We start from the raw sequence: 20740 nt of genomic DNA, 5'->3' as shown, positions 1-20740 counted from the left end.
TTTAATGAACATACATAGTGTTTAGCTCTTATAACCTTTTCTACTCACTTCCCATCAGAAAAGCACAAACCCTTTGGGCTGCTTAATTTTTTACTATAATATGTGATCAGAGAAAAGACAACTGAAAAAAAAATCCTACCAAATGTTTTTCTGATGGATCTTCCTCCATTCCTACAGGTCTCCACGTCAGCAAACTAAAGAGAATGCAAGAGAAGGAAATCAATCAATGTGAAGGGCAACCTGGAGCTTTAAAATAACCACTGAAAGTAGAAATAAACAGCAGTAATCACATTAACACTTACACATGTGGGATGGTTGTTTTGAAAATATCCAACATACAATTACATGTTTTGTCCCAGACGTCAGAACTGAATTTCTCTCCATTGGATATTACTAAGTTTTCTAAGCAATTTGTACCTGATCGAGCCAATTGCTCATTATCTGCAAAATAAAACATCTATCATTAAACTGCAAATGCTGTTTTGATTCCAACCTGATTGCTGATACTTCCTATCGTGAGGTAGAGACAATGCAACTGTTTGGGCTGGTTGGCTTCTAATTAATGAAGCATTGGTACGGACGGTAAAATTTTAAGTAGGCTATAAAGAGGCAGAATTAGTTATCATGCTATATTGCTAGGGATGGAAAAAGGTCAACATTTTGCTACTTAACTAACTGGCTCCTTGTTCGAGAAATGGTAAAGTAAGACAGAAAATATTAGACCGGTGTTTCTGAAAACTTAGTCACTCAAACATTACGTTTCCAATTTTTGCTGTTTATCAACTGTTTTATCAGTTACTTGAAAACTGAGCACTCTTCGAAAAACTTAGCTAAATTAAACCTTGTCCTAAGCCAAATTTATCTATGGGATCCAGGTCTAATGTGCTACGTGGGTATTTTTCGTAATACATACTAAAATAAACACGTAAGTACTCAAAACCAAAAACGTCCATTGATGAAGCTGTTGATCTTGAGTCTCACAGTACAGTTAAAAAACATTTTATTTTAGAAAATTTCAAACATACACAAAAGTAGAAAGAATAGTAATATACAAAGGTACATCTTTTGAGATTTAAAATTTACTATATCCCACCTTAAAAGAAATGCTTTATAAACTGACTTGGTGGAGAGACTGTTTTTATTTTCTAATTAAATTTTAAAAATACACATTTTCACCAATTAAATTATACATTGCACTCCTTGGCATTACATCCATGCTTTTATATACTGAAAAAATTAATCTCTCGTTAAGGACTATGTCAAGAAAAATGATGCCTAACCACAAAAAGAGTACCTTGTTTTACACACCACTGCAACTGGGCAAATACATCAGAGAGAAGAACTTCATTCAGAGCTTCATAGAACTGGGTAAATACATCACAAATCGCATAAAGTGCATGATTGCAAGTTGTTGTCATCCACTCAGATTTCTGGAAAAACAATTAAAAGATAATGTTTAAAAGCCACTCTCCCTGCGGTGAGATGGGCATTCTCACATATTATTGGCAAAATGTTCTGAAAAGCAATTCAGCACTAGGTAGCAACTGTCTTAAAATGTTCACATCCACTGATGCGATAACATTACTTCCAGTAATGGACCCTGAAGAAATAATCAAAGATCTGTGGCTGAAGGTTTATGAATAAAGATGTTTACCAACACTGGTATTTATATACTGTAAACACAGACATAAACTAATGCTCAGTAATGTGGCAATTAAACTGAGTACATCCATATGACAGAATATTAAGTCATTCAGTGATACTTGCAAAAAATTTTTATTATGCTATATATTCACACCTTACACCAAAAATTTAAATACTAAAAATGATGTTAGATAGACATTTTTCCACAGAAGACATACAAATGGCCAACAGACAAGGTGCTCAAAATCATTAATTATCAGAGAAATACAAATCAAAACCACAATGAGATATCACCTCATGCCTATTAGAATGGTCATCATCAAAAAGACAAGAGATAACAAATGCTGGGGAGAATGTGGAGAAAAGGGAACCCTTGTGCACTGTTGGTGGGAATGTAATTTGGTGTAGCCACTGTGGAAAACAATATGGAGGTCCCTCAAAAAATTAAAAATAGAACTACCATATGATCCAGCAAATTCTACTTCTGGGTATATGCCTAAAGGAAACAAAAACACTATGTTGAAGAAATATATGCAACCCCCTGTTTGCAGCATCATTATTTACAATAGCTGAGACATGGCAACAACCTAAGTGTCCATCAACAGATGAACGGATATAGAAAATGTGATATATATATATATATACACACACACACACACACATAATGGAATACTATTCAGCCATAAAAAAGAAAGTCCTGCCATTTGCAATAACATGGATGGAACGTGAGGGCATTACACTAAGTGAGATAAGTCAAAGACAAAGACTGTATGATCTCACTTATATGTGGAATCTAAAAATAACCCCCAAAACCCAAAGAACAAAAAATAAAAAACACCCAAAACCAAACTCAGAAAAAGAGATCAGATTTGTGGTTCGGGATGGGGATGGGGAACTGGATGAAGGGGGTTAAAAGGTCCAACTTCCAGTAATAAGATAAATAAGTCCTGGGGATGTAATGTATAACATGATGACTATAGTTAACACTGCCGGATGGTATACCTGAGAGTTGCTAGGAGAGTAGATCCTAAACATTCTTATCACAAGGAAAAAGAAGTTTTTTTCTCTTTTCCTTTCTATCTACATGATAATGGATGTTAACTCAACTGACTGTGGTAATCATTTCACAATACGTGTCAATTGAGCCATTTTGCTGTATCCCTCAAACTTATACAGTGCTTTATGCCAATTATATCTCAGAAAGCTGAAAATAAAAAAAAATAAAAATGTCATGAAATTACCAAAGGAAATATATAGAGATATTTATAAATTAAGGAAAAGGGAAAGGTTGCTAAGCATGATTTCTAAAGTGGAAACTATAAAGTAAAAAACTAATAGATTGTGTTACTTAAAAGCTAAAATTTTCCAAAACAAAAAAGAAAACCAAGTGGGCAAAATCATCTGCAATTTATGTAAGGATATGCTATATTATTTTTATACTAAAAAACTCATAAATCAATAGGAAAAAAGAGAGTAAGTCAATAGATGGGCTAAGGATATGAAAAGGCAATTTGTGAAAGAAGAAATGTGATGATCAGTGACATGAAGGAAAACAGAACCTCGCTAGCAGTTAAAAAACTTTTAAATGTTTTACTCTTGGTCTATCAAGTTGATGATTAAATAAACTAAAATATGAAGAGCTGGAGTGGGTGTGGAGTAACACGAACTCTCCTGCATTGCTGACAGCAGTGTAAACGACTACATATGTATTTGGTCAACTCAGAAGTATGTATCAAAAGCCTCAGTAACATGTATGCCCCAAATCTGACAGTCAGCCACTTGCCCTAAACAAATAAAGAAATAAGTACAAATGTAGCTGGAAAAAATATTCATTTTAGTGCCATTTAAAGACAGAAAAACGGCAAAGAATTTTCCATGGACTATGGAACATCCACAACTAGGAATGTTTTGCAGTCCTTAAAAACATTGTAGAAGAAAAGTTACAGCTGTGGAAAAAATACTTATGTATTAAGTTAAAAAGTATGTGAGGTGGGATTCCATTTTTGTCAAAAGAAAAAAGGTATGAGATATACAAACACACAAGAACTATCTGACGGGGTAACAGTGGATACCAGTGGAAGACTGAAACTGTGGGTGTTTAAATTTTTTTCTTTGTTTTCCTGTTTTATAAGAAAGAAAACTTTACTTTAAAGTAAGATTAGAAAACTGTACGTATACTATAACCTCAACCACATCTGAACCATGTAGAAGACTGAGGGAAGTTTGCCATAGCATTAAGTCTAATTTCGGAATGGTAAAATTATGAATTTTCTGTATATTCCTAATATTCTTTATTAAGCATATGGTACTTTTATACCAGGGGGAGGGAGGAAACATTGTTCCTAAAAGAATGTAAAAATGTTGCATTCCCATCTAAAAATCTTGGGATAGAACATCCTTTCCTGACCCCCTTGTCCCTAGGGGAGAAATAACAAAGACTCCCAGATGTATCAAACATTCTTTAAAAAAAAGGCCTAATATTTGCCAGCTGTAACCTCATTAAAAATCCTTTTAATGGATTTTTAAAGGGACAAGAGATGTTCCACATTTTACCAACTGTTCAGAAGTCGACATGAAGCAAGTAAGTAAGAGGACCAGTGGGGTGCCTGCGTGTCCAACGCCTGAGGGCCAAGTAGGCAGATGGTGGTGACTTATTTCCCCTCACTCTTCCCCAGATGGGGAGAGTTTCTTAGCACTACTCGATACTGGTAGAAGAAGGCCAGGAAGGATGTTTCCATTTTCAAAACAGACCCGAAATGGCTCAGTATTTAAGACTTCCGTGTGCCGTGGATGACGATGCAACACCAGACGCAGACAAAGGCCGGAGGGGCTCTTCTCCCATCTCCCCAGGGCAGTGCTTTAGTCATCACCCACCTCCGACTGCTGCTCGGGGAGTTTCATATTGTCAAAAATCCTGAACACGATTCTGAACAGGTCCTGCCACCAGTGCTTTTCAAAGGTATGGCCATAGCTCTTCATGATCTCGAACATGACCGTGAGCCCTCTGGAGGAAAGAAAGCCAGCATGGAAGAGGGAACGGGTGGGGTAAGAGGACAGCAGAGAAGACAGTGGGAGAGCCTGGGGCCGGGGGAGCAGGGGCTGGAGGCTCATTCCGTGACGGAAGGAAGGGGCACCACCCTAGGTCACGGTTACCTTGTCCGTACATCTAGCTTGCATCTGTTAATGATGCAGGAGAGCTCGAAGAGGATGGGGAACCAGCCTCGGACCCAGACTCTGTCGCCAGTAGCCACGTTCATGTCGTCGCTTGTGTATTCTTGCAGCACCTACAGTGAGAATCACCTCTCAGAGACAGACTAAGCAAGTGAAAGGAAGGGACTGAAACAGAACTACACGAAGATTAAAGCCCTGCACATTTTCCTCTCCTGAAAATACCCATTCAGCAAGGGTCTGATGGGCAATCCTGAGGAGACAGAGACAAGCCCGTTCCAAGGGCACATGAGCAGTTTTCCCCCTATGAACCTTTGGAACTTAGTGGGCTTTAGAATAAGTTGAGTGGGGCTGACCACAAGAGTCCTGGGGGCAGGAGGTGGTACATTAAGAAAAGCAATAAAGGTCAAATGGTGATAGCAAAGTGTCCAGGATGATTCAATATCTTAGGTCTTTCTGGAAAGTTAGTGTAACACGTATTACTTAAAATAATAGTGGGGGCTTCCCTGGTGGCGCAGTGGTTGAGAGTCCGCCTGCCGATGCAGGAGACACGGGTTCGTGCGCCGGTCCGGGAAGATCCCACATGCCGCGGAGCGGCTAAGCCCGTGTGCCACGACTACTGAGCCTGCGCGCCTGGAGCCCGCGTGCCACGATCGCTGAGGCCCGTGTGCCTAGAGCCTGTGCTCGGGAACGAGAGGGGCCACAGCAATGAGAGGCCCGCGCACCTCAACGAAGAGTAGCCCCCCCCACCCCGCTCACTGCAACTAGAGAAAGCCCGTGCGCGGCATAGAAGACCCAGTGCAGCCAAAAAAAAATAATAGTGGCAGCAGCTACTATTTACTAAATGCTTGCTATGGGTCAGGGACTGTGACGGTGCATTACATGGATTAACAATTCTCACAACAATTCCATGAAGCAGGAAGAAATAATGGTCCCATTATACAGATGAGTTAACTGAGGCACTAAGAGATTAAGTAAGCCGCCCAAGGTCATGCAGCTGGGAGCTGGCAATCTAGCTAAGTAGGAAGCCCTACTTTCTGCCCTATCTCTGGGATCTTGAGCCCTCTGTTCCTTAACCACTCTTGAAGTAGTATTGTCTGTGGTAACGGAATTTCTTTAACCTACCCTGGTTATTTAACATTAGGCAATTTCTCTCTCTGCTTTGGTTAACTCCCCTGTACAACGGGGATATAATTACCCATCTCGTAGGCCTGATGTGGGATTAAACAAATCTACACACACAAAATGCCTAGAATGTTGCCTGACATGTAGTGAGTACTCAATCAACAGCAGCTCTCATTATCATCACATCTTAATGAACCATTGTAGGGACCAGACATTATCATCTGAGGGGTTTACACTTCTGTAAAGAATGCTTAAGAAGAGATCTATACAGGCCATCAGTTTAGTTGTATTCATTTCCACCCAATTTCAGTGTTTTGAGACAGTCAGCTGAACCAAACAGGACTCTATTTTTTAAAGGTTTTTTTTTTTTTTTTGATGTGGACCATTTTTAAAGTCTTTATTGCATTTGTCACAATATTGCTTCCGTTTTATGTTTTGGATTTTTGACCGCGAGGCATGTGGGATCTTAGCTCCCCGACCAGGGACTGAACCTGCACACCCTGTACTAGAAGGTGAAGTGTCAACCACTGGACCGCCAGGGAAGTCCCAAGCAGGCCTCTTCAGAAAGGTGAGACGTAACAGAAAAACACTAAACATTTTTGGAAGTAAACAAAAGGTCATCTTTTTTTTTTTTTCTTTTTTTTTGTGGTACACAGGCCTCTCACTGTTGCGCCCTCTCCCGTTTCAGAGCACAGGCTCCGGACGTGCAGGCTCAGCGGCCATGGCTCACGGGCCCAGCTGCTCCGCGGCATGTGGGATCTTCCCGGACCGGGGCACGAACCCATGTCCCCTGCATCGGCAGGCGGACTCTCAACCACTGCGCCACCAGGGAAGCCCAAAAGGTCATCTTTAAACGTGATTTCTCAACCACATCACAGTGGTATAATGTCATTTCTTAAAAGAGAGGTTTGTTTTCTTTCAAATAGAAATGTCTTGCTTCTTCAGCTTTGCCAAAATTCATAGCTAAACTACTATTATCATCTACTAAAACAATCTGTAGAATACCATATAAAAGTTCAGTGTGAATAAAGTAACTTCATACGTACAAAATAACATAAAAGGTATAACCCCTGTAATGGCAGCATTCTGAAATAAACATCTAGTTTAGGGGAAACATGCGTTTCTAAAAGAGTAGCTGGAAAGGTCTTTGCCAGGAGCAAGGGGTTTTTGCCTACAACTCCTTTCCCCCCTCACAGGCCAAATGAGTGAAGAGAGGAAAACCGTACCCGTGGCCTCTCAGAGACATATTTCCCACAGAAGCGGATGAGCCGGATGGCTTCCATGCTAGTGTCCGGGAAAGCAGCATTGCAGGCAAACTCTGATAAGCACTTCACAGCATCCTGAAAGGAATCGATGGCTGCAGGGAAATGATGCTGGAAAATGGTTGCTGGGGAAACAAAGGCACATTTTTTATAAGCCCGGGTTTCAGAAATGGGGATTAAACACACACACACATACATATACCAGAGATGATTACTTTTGTGAAAATCTAAGGAAAGCATGTCAGTGTCTCTGGAAGACAGGGTTTCCTATTAAATTATTCAGGAATGAATGCATTGAGTACAGCTTGGGCTAAACTACACTGGTTCCTGAGCTCACGCAATGATGTAAAGGCCTAAACAGTCACTGATTCAACAAACATTTGTTGAGTGCTGACTACATGCAAAGCGTGGTTGTGGGCCCTGGGCACACAGAGGTAACCAAATTTCCTGCCTTTGCTCCAATGGGCAATAATCACCTAAATCTGTAGGTATGTAAAATCATCTCAGCTGGGGTAAGTGCTGAGTAAGGGGACAGAAGATAGAAAAGGCTGGTGGTGAGGGAAGGGGGACTCTGTGAAGAGGTCCTTTCTGAGAAGCGGCCCTAAGGAAGTGAGAGGACAGCCAAGAGAAAACCAAGTTTCACCAGGATGCCAAGGTGTCCGTTTTAGGATGGAGCTTGCATAACCATATAAGATATAAACGTGGATGTGTGTGTGAGGTTGGCCCAGAGGGTCTGCCTGACAGAAGCTAAGCACTGAGCAAAGCTCTGGCCCCAGTTCTGGGATTCTGAGCATGTCCCTTAATTCCCCAGCTGTCTCTACCCTAAGACCACACTTCATGCTACCTCACTGGAGCCTTATGAAGACAAAGTGAGATAAAGAAAGTCAGTGAGCTAAAGGTGACAGGCAATTCAGAAACGGAAGGTTTTCAAAACCCTACAAACACCACCTAAGAGAAGAATACGAGGGGCGAGAAGTTTACAAAAAGTCAAACGACCTCAAAAAATCAAAGCTGACCCACTGCTTTACAATTTCCACAAAAACCAAGACAAGTAAACATCTTGTGACGTGATGACAGGCAGGACCAGGGACCTGTGGTCAGTGCACAGTGGAGGGACACTGCACCAGCTCCGGGCTGGACTGCCAGGTGTCAATCTTCCACCACCTCCCAGCTGCATGACCTCAGACAAGTCGTCCTACTTTACTTTTCTGTGCCTGTTTTCCTCTTCAGTAAAATAGGGGGAAATAATGGTATCCACATCAGTGGGTTCAACCAACCCCAGATCGAAAATATTCGGGAAAAAAAAACTGCAGCAAGTTCCAAAAAGCAAAGCTTGAATTTGCTGTGCACCGGCAACTATTTACATAGCCTTACGTTGTGTTTATGAGTAATCTAGACGTGATTTAAAGTATACAGGAGGATGTGTGTAGATTATATCCATTTCATCTTAGGGACTTGAGCATCTGTGGATTTTGGTACCCGAGGTGTGTCCTGGAACCAGTCTCTCACAGATATGAAGGGATGACTGTAGTCAGTTCTTGTTACTCATGGTACCTGTGCTCTACAAAGTCGCTGTGAACAATGAATTAGCAAATACTGAACCATCTCCTAGGGGAAAAAGGGGTTAGGTTCCTGCAAGGCTCTGGTTACAATACTTTCATCAACCTATTAACACACAACCTTGTTTTACGTGTGTTTCTGTTTAACTTATTTAATATATTTTGTTGATTCATTAACATTACACTCATGGCCAACAGCTCTATAACTCATGCCTGAACGGAGCTAACCTAAAACATGTTATTTTTCTCCATAAAGTACACCACAGTCTCCCTTAGGAACACCGGCCAGCACTTCAGCACTGGGCTATGGACTGGTTTAAATGGCAAAGTTTAACTAAGACAAAGATGCCAAAAACGTGGCAGTAAGTTTTTACCACAGAAAGGCTACCTGTTTATTTACAGTAAGAGACCTGAAACACGAAGGCCTTGTTCAACCTCAGCTGGGAATGTGTGCCTTGGGTGACAAGCGTTTTGCTGCTCTGCATGCACATGTCAGCAAATGACCACAAAAGGGCCAGGAATGTTGGTTTGGGGATTACATATAAACTTTAGCAAGTAGGTGAACTCACAAATGTGCAACCTGCAAATAATGAGGGTCGACTGTGTTTCCTTCCTAGGGTTGTTGAGCACATGTCAAGAGCCCAGCACACCACCAGGCACGTTAGCACATCACAGTGTAGCTAAACAAGCAAGCCACTCTTGGGAGTAAAACAGATGGGAAAGAAATGATCACCCTTCTAGACTTGCATGTGGGACATTAGTCAGGAGGGAACAGAGACACTTACTGACGATGTGGCCTGTGGTCTGGAAGGCCAGCTCCACGATGTTCCCGTCGTGATCTGAGGCGGCCTGGTGGAACACGGCGAAGATGTTCTTCCAGCCTGAGCGGATGTTGGCCGCCTGGGAGTTCACCATCTGGGTGATGCAGCGGATCACCATGTCCCGGATGGTTGGAGACCTGAGGAAAGAATGGGGCAGCCCATGTCATCTGTACTTTGGACGGTGGGAAGATAAATGAATACAGCTCATTGTTTAGAAGCAGCACTTTAAAAAAACATTTTTTAAAGCATGTCATAATCTACATTCATTAAAAAAAATTAGAGGCAACAAAAAGAAAAAATAGTAAGACAGTCAACATGTCAGTTAGTTGCCTACCCAGCAGTCATCTTCCCACCTCCTTAATAAGTCTGATTTCATCTGGGCAGCAACATGCCAGACCTCAGGGAACTGCTCATAAATAAGACAATATGACAATCTTATGTGCCAGGACCTCAATCTCCCAGCCTCCCTTGCAGCTAGGGGAGGTACATGACCTGTTCTAACTAATCAGATGTAAGAGAAAATCTATGGGTATGGGAGGGGAGGGATTCCTAGGAAGGTTCTGCTTTTGTCTTAAAAGGAATACACTTGGGGGCTTCCCTGGTGGCGCAGTGGTTGAGAGTCCGCCTGCCGAAGCAGGGGACACGGGTTCATGCCCTGGTCCGGGAAGATCCCACATGCCGCGGAGCGGCTGGGCCTGTGAGCCATGGCCGCTGAGCCCGCGCGTCCGGAGCCTGTGCTCTGCAACGGGAGAGGCCATGACAGTGAGAGGCCCGCGTACTGCAAAAAAAAAAAAAAAAAGGAACACACTTGGTAGGCTCTGCCCCTTTTCCTCTTGTTCCCATTCTGATGGTGGGCTCTGCCTCTTTTAATCACTCCCACTGTGAACACGGCATGATGCCTGGAGCTAAAGTCTCTGTCCAGCAATCATGAAACAGTAAGCTCAAGGAAGAAAAGCACCCTGTTTATGGCCAAACAAAGGGACAGAAAGAACCTGGGTCCTTGGTTACAATTTGGGCTATGGAACCAAAGTTGGGACTGCCTGCTTCTGACTTGTTAAGTAAACAATACATAGACTTGTGGTTTAAGCCACTGTTGGTCAATTTTTCTGGCCCCAAACATTTAGACTAATATACTCATAATTTTGCCACCCAGAGATAACGATTCCTAAATTCTTAATGCATATCTTCTTAGGTTTTTCGGCAGAGATATTTGTGGATGGCAAACACATACACTTGGATGGGAGCATACATATATAACTTAAGATGAATAAATTTAATTATTACAAAATAGAACATGAAGACAGAAAAAATGGTCCATTTTCTGAAGCAGCTGCAAGGTTCAACATGGTGTGACCTGGATATTTACAACAGATTAGCACATATGTCCTTCAGACATATATGATTATGGGGTGAACACTATTATCTCACAAATAGCAAGAAGCAAGGCAACACAAACCTAATGCTTCTATCGCACTAGCTCTGAAAGTCATTAGAGTGGTTTTAGGAGAAGAGACTTGTCTTGCAAATTTCATCTGGCTTAGGATAACATTCATGCTTGTCTGCTGGACCTATACTAACTGATAATAGGAAAGGTTGCTTAGAGAAGACAAGGAGAAAGTTAAAAATTAGCTGAAAGTCCACGAAGAAAATTTGCCACCTGCAGATAATGGAGGACTGACTACATACCTAGGTGACTTTAACACATAATACCAATGAATTCACAGTTTTCTCTCCCGGGATAAAAAAACAACTTGTTGGCAAGAACTATACATATTTATTAAAATCTTTTTTGCTTGACTGTTAAAAGTAATAAATGATGACAATAAATGTTCTAGAAGATGTAGGGAAAAACATAAAGAAAAAGATTCTTTTATATGATGCTATGGCATTTCATATGGAGAGATATACTATATCACAACCTTTATTATTACACTGACTGCCCAATTCTATAACCTGCTCTTTTCACTAAGCGACTAAGCATTTCTCATAAACTTTCTTTTTTTAACTGAATTTTATAATTTTATTTATTTTTTTTACAGCAAGTTCTTATTAGTTATCCATTTTATACATATTAGTGTATATATGTCAATCCCAATCTCCCAATTCATCCCACCACCACCACCACTTTAGCCCCTTGGTGTCCATACGTTTGTTCTCTACATCTGTGTCTCTATTTCTGCCCTGCAAACCAGTTCATCTGTACCATTTTTCTAGGTTCCACATGTATGTGTTAATATATGATATCTTTCTCTTTCTGACTTACTTCACTCTGTCTGACAGTCTCTAGATCCATCCACATCTCTACAAATGACCCAAATTGGTTCCTTTTTATGGCTGAGTAATATTCCATTGTATATATGTACCACATCTTTATCCATTCGTCTATCAATGGGCATTGAGGTTGCTTCCATGACCTGGCTATTGTAAATAGTGCTGCAAAGAACACCGGAGTGCATGTGTCTTTTTGAATTATGGTTTTCTCTGGGTATATTGCCCAACAGTGGGATTGCTGGATCATATGGTAATTCTATTTTTAGTTTTTTAAGGAACCTCCATACTGTTCTCCATAGTGTATCAATTTATATTCCCACCAACAGTGGGAATATATGTAACATGTAACAGTGCAAGAGGGTTCCCTTTTCTCCACACCCTCTCCAGCATTTGTTGTTCGCAGATTTTCTGATGATGCCCATTCTAACTGGTGTGAGGTGATACCTCATTGTAGTTTTGATTTGCACTTCTCTAATAATTAGCGATGTTGAGCAGCTTTTCATGTGCTTCTTGACCATCTGTATGTCTTCTTTGGAGAAATGTCTATTTAGGTCTTCTGCCCATTTTTGGATTGGGTTGTTTGTTTTTTAATATTGACCTGCATGAGCTGTTTATGTATTTTGGAGATTAATCCTTTGTCCATTAGTTCATTTGCAAATATCTTCTCCCATTCTGAGGTCTGTCTTTTCGTCTTGCTTGTAGTTTCCTTTGCTTTGCAAAACCTTTTAAATTTCGTTAGGTCCCACTTGTTCACTTTTCTTTTTATTTCCATTACTCTAGGAGGTGGATCAAAAAAGACCTTGCTGTGATTTATGTCAAAGAGTGTTCTTCCTATGTTTTCCTCTAAGAGTTATATAGTGTCTGGTCTTACATTTAGGTCTCTAATCCACTTTGAGTTTATTTTTGTGTATGGTGCTAGGGAGTGTTCTAATTTCATTCTTTTACATGTAGCTGTCCAGTTTTCCCAGCACCATTTATTGAGGAGACTGTCTTTTCTCCATTGTATATCCTTGCTTCCTGTGTCATAGATTAGTTGGCCATAGGTGTGTGGGTTTATCTCTGGGCTTTCTATCCTGTCCCATGGATCTATATTTCTGTTTTTGTGCCAGTACCATATTGTCTTGATTGCTGTAGCTTTGTAGTATAGTCTGAAGTCAGGGAGTCTGATTCCTCCAGCTTCCTTTTTCTCCCTCAAGACTGCTTTGGCGATTTGGGACCTTTTGTGTCTCCATACAAACTTTAAGATCTTTTGTTATAGTTCTGTAAAAAATGCCATCGGTAACTTGATAGGGATTGCATTGAATCTGTAGATTGCTTTGGGTAGTATAGTCATCTTCACAATATTGATTCTTCCAGTCTAAGAATATGGTATATCTCTCCATCTGTTAGTATCATTTTTAATTTCTTTCATCAGTGTCTTATAGTTTTTTTCATACAGGTCTTTTGTTTCCCTAGGTAGGTTTATTTCTAGGTGTTTTATTCTTTTTGTTGCAATGGTAAATGGGAGCGTTTCCCTAATTTCTCTTTCAGATTTTTCATCATTAGTGTAGAGGAATGCAAGAGATTTCTGTGCATTAATTTTGTATCCTGCTACTTTACCAAATTCATTGATTAGCTCTAGTAGTTTTCTGGTGGCATCTTTAGGATTCTCTATGTATAGTATCATATCATCTCAAATAGTGACAGTTTTACTTCTACTTTTCCAATCTGTATTATTTTTCTTTCTTTTTCTTCTCTGATTGCCGTGGCTAGGACTTCCAAAACTATGTTGAGTAATAGTGGCAAGAGTGGACATCCTTGTCTTGCTCCTGATGTTAGAGGAAATACTTTCAGTTTTTCACCATTGAGAATGATGTTTGCTGTGGGTTTGTCATATATGGCCTTTATTATGTTGAGGTAGGTTCCCTCTATGCCTACTTTCTGGAGAGTTTTTATCATAAATGGGTGTTGAATTTTGTCAAAAGCTTTTTCTGAATCTATTGAGATGATCATATGGCTTTTCTTCTTCAGTTTGTTAATATGGTGTATCACATTGATTGATTTGCGTACGTTGAAGAATCCTTGCATCCCTGGGATAAATCCCACTGGATCGTGGTGTATGATCCTTTTAATGTGTTGTTGGATTCTGTTTGCTAGTATTTTGTTGAGGATTTTTGCATCTATATTCATTAGTGATATTGGTCTGTAATTTTCTTTTTTTTTGAAGTATCTTTGTCTGGTTTTGGTATCAGGGTGATGGTGGCCTCACAGAATGAGTTTGGGAGTGTTCCTTCCTCTGCCAATTTTTTGGCAGAGTTTGAGAAGGATGGGTGTTAGCTCTTCTCTAAATGTTTGATAGAATTCACCTGTGAAGCCATCCGGTCCTGGACTTTTGTTTGTTGGAAGACTTTTAATCACAGTTTCAATTTCATTACTTGTGATTGGTCTGTTCATGTTTTCTATTTCTTCCTGGTTCAGTCTTGGAAGGTTATACCTTTCTAAGAATTTGTCCATTTCTTCCAGGTTGTCCATTTTATTGGCATAGAGTTGCTTGTAGTAGTCTCTTAGTCTCTTAGAAATACAAATGCTTTGTATTTCTGCAGTGTCTGTTGTAACTTCTCCGTTTTCATTTCTAATTTTACTGATTTGAGTCCTCTCCCTCTTTTTCTTGATGAGTCTAGCTAATGGTTTATCAATTTTATCTTCTCAAAGAACCAGCCTTTAGTTTTATTGATCTTTGCTAATGTTTTCTTTGTTTCTATTTATTTCTGCTCTGATCTTTATGATTTCTTTCCTTCTACTAACTTTGGGTTTTGTTTGTTCTTCTTTCTCTAATTGCTTTAGGTGTAAGGTTAGATTGTTTGAGATTTTTCTTGTTTCTTGAGGTAGGCTTGTATGGCTATAAACTTCCCTCTTGAAACTGCTTTTGCTGCATCCCATAGGTTTTGGATCGTCGTGTTTACATTGTAATTTGTCTCTAGGTATTTTTTGATTTCCTCTTTGATTTCTTCAGTGATCTCTTGGTTATTTAGTAACGTATTGTTTAGCCTCCATGTGTTTGTGTTCTTTACATTTCTTTCCCTGTAATTGACTTCTAATCTCATAGTGTTGTGGTCAGAAAAGATGCTTGATGTGATTTCAATTTTCTTAAATTTCCTGAGGCTTGATTTGTGACCCAAGATGTGATCTATCCAGGAGAAAGTTCCGTGAGCACTTGAGAAGAATGTGTAACCTGCTGTTTTTGGATGAGATGTCCTATAAATATCAATTAAATCTATCTGGTCTATTGTGTCATTTAAACCTTCTATTTCCTTATTAATTTTCTGTTTGGATGATCTGTCCATTGGTGTGAGGTGTTAAAAGTCCCCCACTATTATTGTGTTACTGTTGATTTCCTCTTTTATAGCTATTAGCCATTGCCTTATGTATTGAGGTGATCCTAGGTTGGGTGCATATATAATTGTTATATCTTCTTCTTGGATTGATCCCTTGATCATCATGTAGTGTCCTTCCTTGTCTCTTGTAACATTCTTTATTTTAAAGTCTATTTTATCTGATATGAGTATTGCTACTCCAGCTTTCTTCTGATTTCCATTTGCATGGGATATCTTTTTCCATCCCCTCACTGTGAGTCTGTATGTGTCCCTAGGTCTGAAGTGGGTCTCTTGTAGACAGCATATATATGGGTCTTGTTTTTGTATCCATTCAGCAAGCCTGTGTCTTTTGGTTGGAGCACTTAATCAATTCACGTTTAAGATAATTATCAATAGGTATGTTCCTATGACCATTTTCTTAATTGTTTTGGGTTTGTTTTTGTAAGTTCTTTTCTTCTCTTGTGTTTCCCATTTAGAGAAGTTCCTTTAGCATTTGTTGTAGAGCTGGTTTGGTGGTGCTGAATTCTCTTAGCTTTTGCTTGTCTGTAAAGCTTTTGATTTCTCCATCAAATCTGAATGAGATCCTTGCCAGGTAGAGTAATCTTGGTTATAGGTTCTTTCCTTTCATCACTTTAAATATGTCATGCCACTCCCTTCTGGCTTGTAGAGTTTCTGCTGAGAAATCAGCTGTTAACCTTATGGGAGCTCCCTTGTATGTTATTTGTCACTTTTCCCTTGCTGCTTTCAATAATTTTTGTCTTTAATTTTTGCCATTTTGATTACTGCGTGTCTCGGTGTGTTTCTCCTTGGGTTTATCCTGTATGGGACTCTCTGTGCTTCCTGGACTTGGGTAGCTATTTCCTTTCCCATGTTACGAAAGTTTTCGACTATAATCTCTTCAAATATTTTCTCGGGTCCTTTCTCTCTCTCTTCTCCTTCTGGGACCCCTATAATGCGAATGTTGTTGCATTTAATGTTGTCCCAGAGGTCTCTTAGGCTGTCTTCGTTTCTTTTCATTCTTTTTACTTTATTCTGTTCCACAGCAGTGAATTCCACCATTCTGTCTTCTGGGTCACTTATCCGTTCTTCTGCCTCAGTTACTCTGCTATTGATTCCTTCTAGTGTATTTTTCATTTCAGTTATTGTATTGTTCATTTCTGTTTGTTTGTTCTTTAATTCTTCTAGGTCTTTGTTAAACATTTCTTGCATCTTCTCAAATCTTTGCCTCCATTCGTTTTCCAAAGCCCTGGATCATCTTCACTATCATTATTCTGCATTCTTTTTCTGGAACGTTTCTTATCTCCACTTCATTTAGTTGCTTTTCTGTGGTTTTATCTTGTTCCTTCATCTGGTACATAGCCCTCTGACTTTTCATCATGTCTATCTTTCTGTGAATGTGGCTTTTGTTCCACAGGCTGCAGGGTTGTAGTTCTTGCTTCTGCTGTCTGCCCCCTGGTGGATGAGGCTATCCAAGAGGCTTGTGCAAGTTTCCTGATGGGAGGGACTGGTGGTGGGTAGAGCTGGCTGTTGCTCTGGTGGGCAGAGCTCAGTAAAACTTTAATCCGCTTGTCTGCTGATGGGTGGGGCTGGGTCCCCTCCCTGTTGGTTGTTTGGCCTGAGGCGACCCAACACTGGAGCCTACCAGGGCTCTTTGGTGGGGCTGGTAGTGGACTCTGGGATGGCTCATGCCAAGGATTACTTCCCAGAACTTCTGCTACCAGTGTCCTTGTCCTCACGGTGAGACACAGCCACCTCCTGCCTCTGCAGGAGACCCTCCAACACCAGCAGGTAGGTCTGGTTCAGTCTCTTATGGGGTCACTGCTCCTTGCCCTGGGTCCTGATGTGCACACTACTTTGTGTGTGCCCTCCAAGAGTGGAGTCTCTGTTTCCCCCAGTCCTGTCCAAGTCCTGCAATGAAATCCCGCTAGCCTTCAAAGTCTGATTCTCTAGGAATTCCTCCTCCTGCTGCCAGACCCCCAGGTTGGGAAGCCTGACGTGGCGCTCAGAACCTTCACTCCAGTGGGTGGACTTCTGTGGTGTAAGTGTTCTCCAGTTTGTGAGTCACGCACCCAGCAGTTATGGGATTTGATTTTATTGTGATAGCGCCCCTTCTACTGTCTCGTTGTGGCTTCTCCTTTGTCTTTGGATGTGGGGTATCTTTTTTGGTGAGTTCCAGTGTCTTCCTGTCGATGACTGTTTAGCAGTTAGTTGTGATTCCGGTGCTCTCGCAAGAGGGAGTGACAGCATGTCCTTCTACTCCGCCACCTTGAACCAATCTGGGTCACACAGTTCTTGACCCTGTGTGAGGCTGCTTTGGCAGTGGCTCTTTCTCTGAACTCCCTCAGCACCCAGACCCCCGGTAAGGATGCCTGACGTACTTCTACTAGCTGCAGTTGTATGATCTGCCCTTCTGGGAAAGGTTACACACAGATCTTAGTGTGATTTACTTAGAGATAATAGGTGTGAATCAAAGTCCGCTCATTTTATTTGCTTCCGCCAAACAAGACAGGAAAAAACGAATCGTGTGGTTAGTGCTAAGAGACCTTTTTAGACCCCCAGCAGAGATTTGACTAAGGGTCTTCCAGAATAATGTACATACCTGTTTTTCTTCATGATATGCTCAAAGGGCCTCAGAAAATCTTTCTGGAAACGGAAGTTGGCTAATTCTCCCTTCTCAAGAAACTTCATGGAGAGCTGCCTTAACGAGTCAACAGCAAAGATAGCCACATCCTCATTGGGGTTACAGCCAACCTGAGCAGGAACACGAGGTGAGGTGAAATAGGCACAGTGGAACAACTGTGGATATGGGGTTCTGAACCTCAAACATGGACAGCCTGCCTTCAAAACAAATGCTCTGGGAAAACACACCTCAGGAGGAAGAAAAGGTATTTCTTGGCATGAGCTGGACAGTTTTAAGGTTAATGATGAAACACATTTAATTAAACATGCTTTCAAAATATGCTCACTTTGTGTCTCTGTGTCACATTTTGATAATTCTTGCGATATTTCAAACTTTTTCATTATTATTATATCTGCTATGGTGATCTGTGATCAGTGTTCTTTGATGTTACTATTTGCAAAAAGATTACAACCTACTGAAAGCTCAGGTGATGGTTCACGTTTTTTAGCAATAAACTATTTTAAAATTAAGGTATGTATATCTTTTTTTGGTTGTTGCACACTTAATAGACTACAGTATGGTGTAAACATAACTTTTTTATGCACTGCGAAACCAAAAAAATTGTGAGACTTGCTTTACTGCAATATTTGCTTTATTGCTTTGGTCTGGAACTGAACCCGCCATATCTCTGAGGTTGGCCTGTATACTGAATGGATAAAAAATAATTAGCTTTGGGGAGGGTCTGGTTGAGGGGTGCTGATGGCCAAAGGTGTTTTTAGCTGTAATTTTTTTTAAGTGTTCGTGTAATGTTGATGTAATTAGAGACTAATAAGAATATTATTCCCTGGCTCAAAATCCATGGCTGCTTCAGGAATACACACCACGCTTACTATGCAGCTTTGTACACCCCAGGACATATTTGTGCCCTAGTTTAGAAGAAGAGAAACATGTGACTGTCCCAATGACTGTCCTAGAATCCTGAGAGCTCTACTCGGCCATTTACTTCTTCAAATCCACAGGATTTTCATGTGCTCTGGCTCCCAGGGGGAAGCAGAACATCCTCCTGATGTGGTGGAAAGAATGATGAGTCCCAGAGTGAGCAACTGAGTTTTCCACAACTTTGTGCTTAACGGCACTGATGAGATGGAGTGGACCTCATTTGTAATGAGGTTGACAACCACGACGTGTCTAATTACTACCCGCCAGCCTAGATCCGAAGCTTGTCATAGGCTTGGACAAGAACACAAGGTGCAGTCATGGTAATGGTTCACATTTTTTCTCTCAAACAAGTTCATATCAGTGATGTCCACTAAGAATCTATTTACCCACAATAATGGGAAAGATGGTTGCTGAGCTGACTGCTTACTTTAGACGACAGTGTTACCACTCACTCAACAAACAGTTGCTCTGGGGCATCTGCAGGCTCTCATGGCCACCTCCTCACTGAGGGTTCAGAAAGGTCACCTCCGGAGAGGCCTGACACACTGCACTGCCTGACCCTTTACCATCAGTTATTTCATCATAAGATCCAAGTGAGCCCCAGGAGGGCAGGGACCTCATCTGTCTACTACCTGGTACAAGGCACTCGGACAGTTTGTTAAACAGATGGTGTGCTGAGAGGTACCTTACTTAGAGCTGATAAGAAAGCAAAGTAAACAAAAAACTCTGATTAGCTGATGGACCAAGTTAGAAGCAAGACTACATGTGACAACCCCACTTTCAGTGGGGTTCCCCAGCTGCCCAGAAAAGCCAACACTACCCAACTCTTCCCAGTTCACATTTAGTGACATCACACTGCTAACCTTCCATCGATCATGGGGTGGTGTTCCCACCACAGAAATCAGCAGACGCTACAAATCATTTACCAGCACTCTACTGCTTGTTCTATATCCCAACGACAGATTACTTCTTCTTATGGTTTTCTCCTATTCAATGTAGAGAGGGCATTTCTCTTTTGGAGAAACTGTCTTTTATTAACACTATTTTTAAGCATCTCTATTACAACTCTTTATCTCCAGGCCTGAGAAAATTTTTTTGAAATCATGAAATGTGTTTTGGTAGCAAACAGTGTTGTTAAGCTGTTAGTTTTCCCCTAAAAAGCAAATGACATTACAGATACAGACATTCATATACATAAAATATATTCTGATTTCATTTGTTCAATTTACACGTGCATGTGCCTATGTGTATATAACGAAACCTCGAGCGGAGAAAAATCTGGTTTTCTCGCCACAGTTTTCAGTTTTAGAACACAGAAGTCTCTGGCTTGTTTCTGATTTAAATAAATGTTAGTTTCCTCAACAAAGGTTTTAGAAGAGTGGTGGCAAAGGAAGCCAGAATACAAGAAGTGGTGACATTTAGAGTGAAACTATTGATATAAAGAACATAACTTAATCTTTGGTCATTCAGAAGGTGTTCAGGATTTCACAATGCTTTCAAACACCAATGTCTGTCCAGTGACTATAATGATTTTTGTGGTGTGAGCCTACCTCCTAAATATGGGATATTAAAGTATTTTAGATACAAATGGATTTTTAATTCATTCTCCATGAGCTCTATCAATATGTAGGTATGCTACGAGCCGTTCTCCACTCCACAGGGAATGCGAATTATACGCATCTACACACTCAATCATTTCTGTTTTGAAGTTAGTTGCCTGCCTTTTATTTGGGCATTGATGGAGTGGGGTTTTTGAATTTGAAGAGTTACCTTATTGAAGTGATCTCCAATCACATGCCATATTCGGGACCACTGTAGTCGGATCCGATTCATGTTGTAGTAAGATATCTCCACAATCTTCTGCAAGCTGAACATGCGGGGGTGATGGGGGGAAGCCAGCTCATCCATGGACACGGCACACAGCCAGCGGACAAAGTCAACTACAGGCCAGACCCAACAACACACGCGAGGCATCATT

General features: G+C 40.7%; 1 protein-coding gene across 4 annotated transcripts in view; it reads right to left on the bottom strand.

The window, feature by feature from the left end:
* ARFGEF2 (ADP ribosylation factor guanine nucleotide exchange factor 2) overlaps positions 1–20740 on the bottom strand; it is a 100021-nt gene that overhangs the window by 16361 nt on the left and 62920 nt on the right. For all 4 annotated transcript variants that reach the window (XM_065892493.1, XM_065892491.1, XM_065892492.1 and 1 more), the window contains 9 exons: positions 20533–20702; positions 17803–17954; positions 9544–9716; positions 7164–7324; positions 4798–4928; positions 4519–4648; positions 1295–1430; positions 303–441; positions 140–194 (listed from right to left, as the gene is read on the bottom strand). In XM_065892493.1, coding sequence (XP_065748565.1) covers positions 140–194; positions 303–441; positions 1295–1430; positions 4519–4648; positions 4798–4928; positions 7164–7324; positions 9544–9716; positions 17803–17954; positions 20533–20702 — 1247 coding nt within the window. The remainder of the gene's footprint in view (positions 1–139; positions 195–302; positions 442–1294; positions 1431–4518; positions 4649–4797; positions 4929–7163; positions 7325–9543; positions 9717–17802; positions 17955–20532; positions 20703–20740) is intronic.

The sequence above is a fragment of the Phocoena phocoena genome, chromosome 15 (genome assembly GCF_963924675.1).
Source record: "Phocoena phocoena chromosome 15, mPhoPho1.1, whole genome shotgun sequence".
Taxonomy (NCBI): domain Eukaryota; kingdom Metazoa; phylum Chordata; class Mammalia; order Artiodactyla; family Phocoenidae; genus Phocoena; species Phocoena phocoena.
The sequence above is the reverse complement of the archived record's forward strand: the minus strand, read 5'-3'. Positions and strand labels throughout refer to the sequence as shown.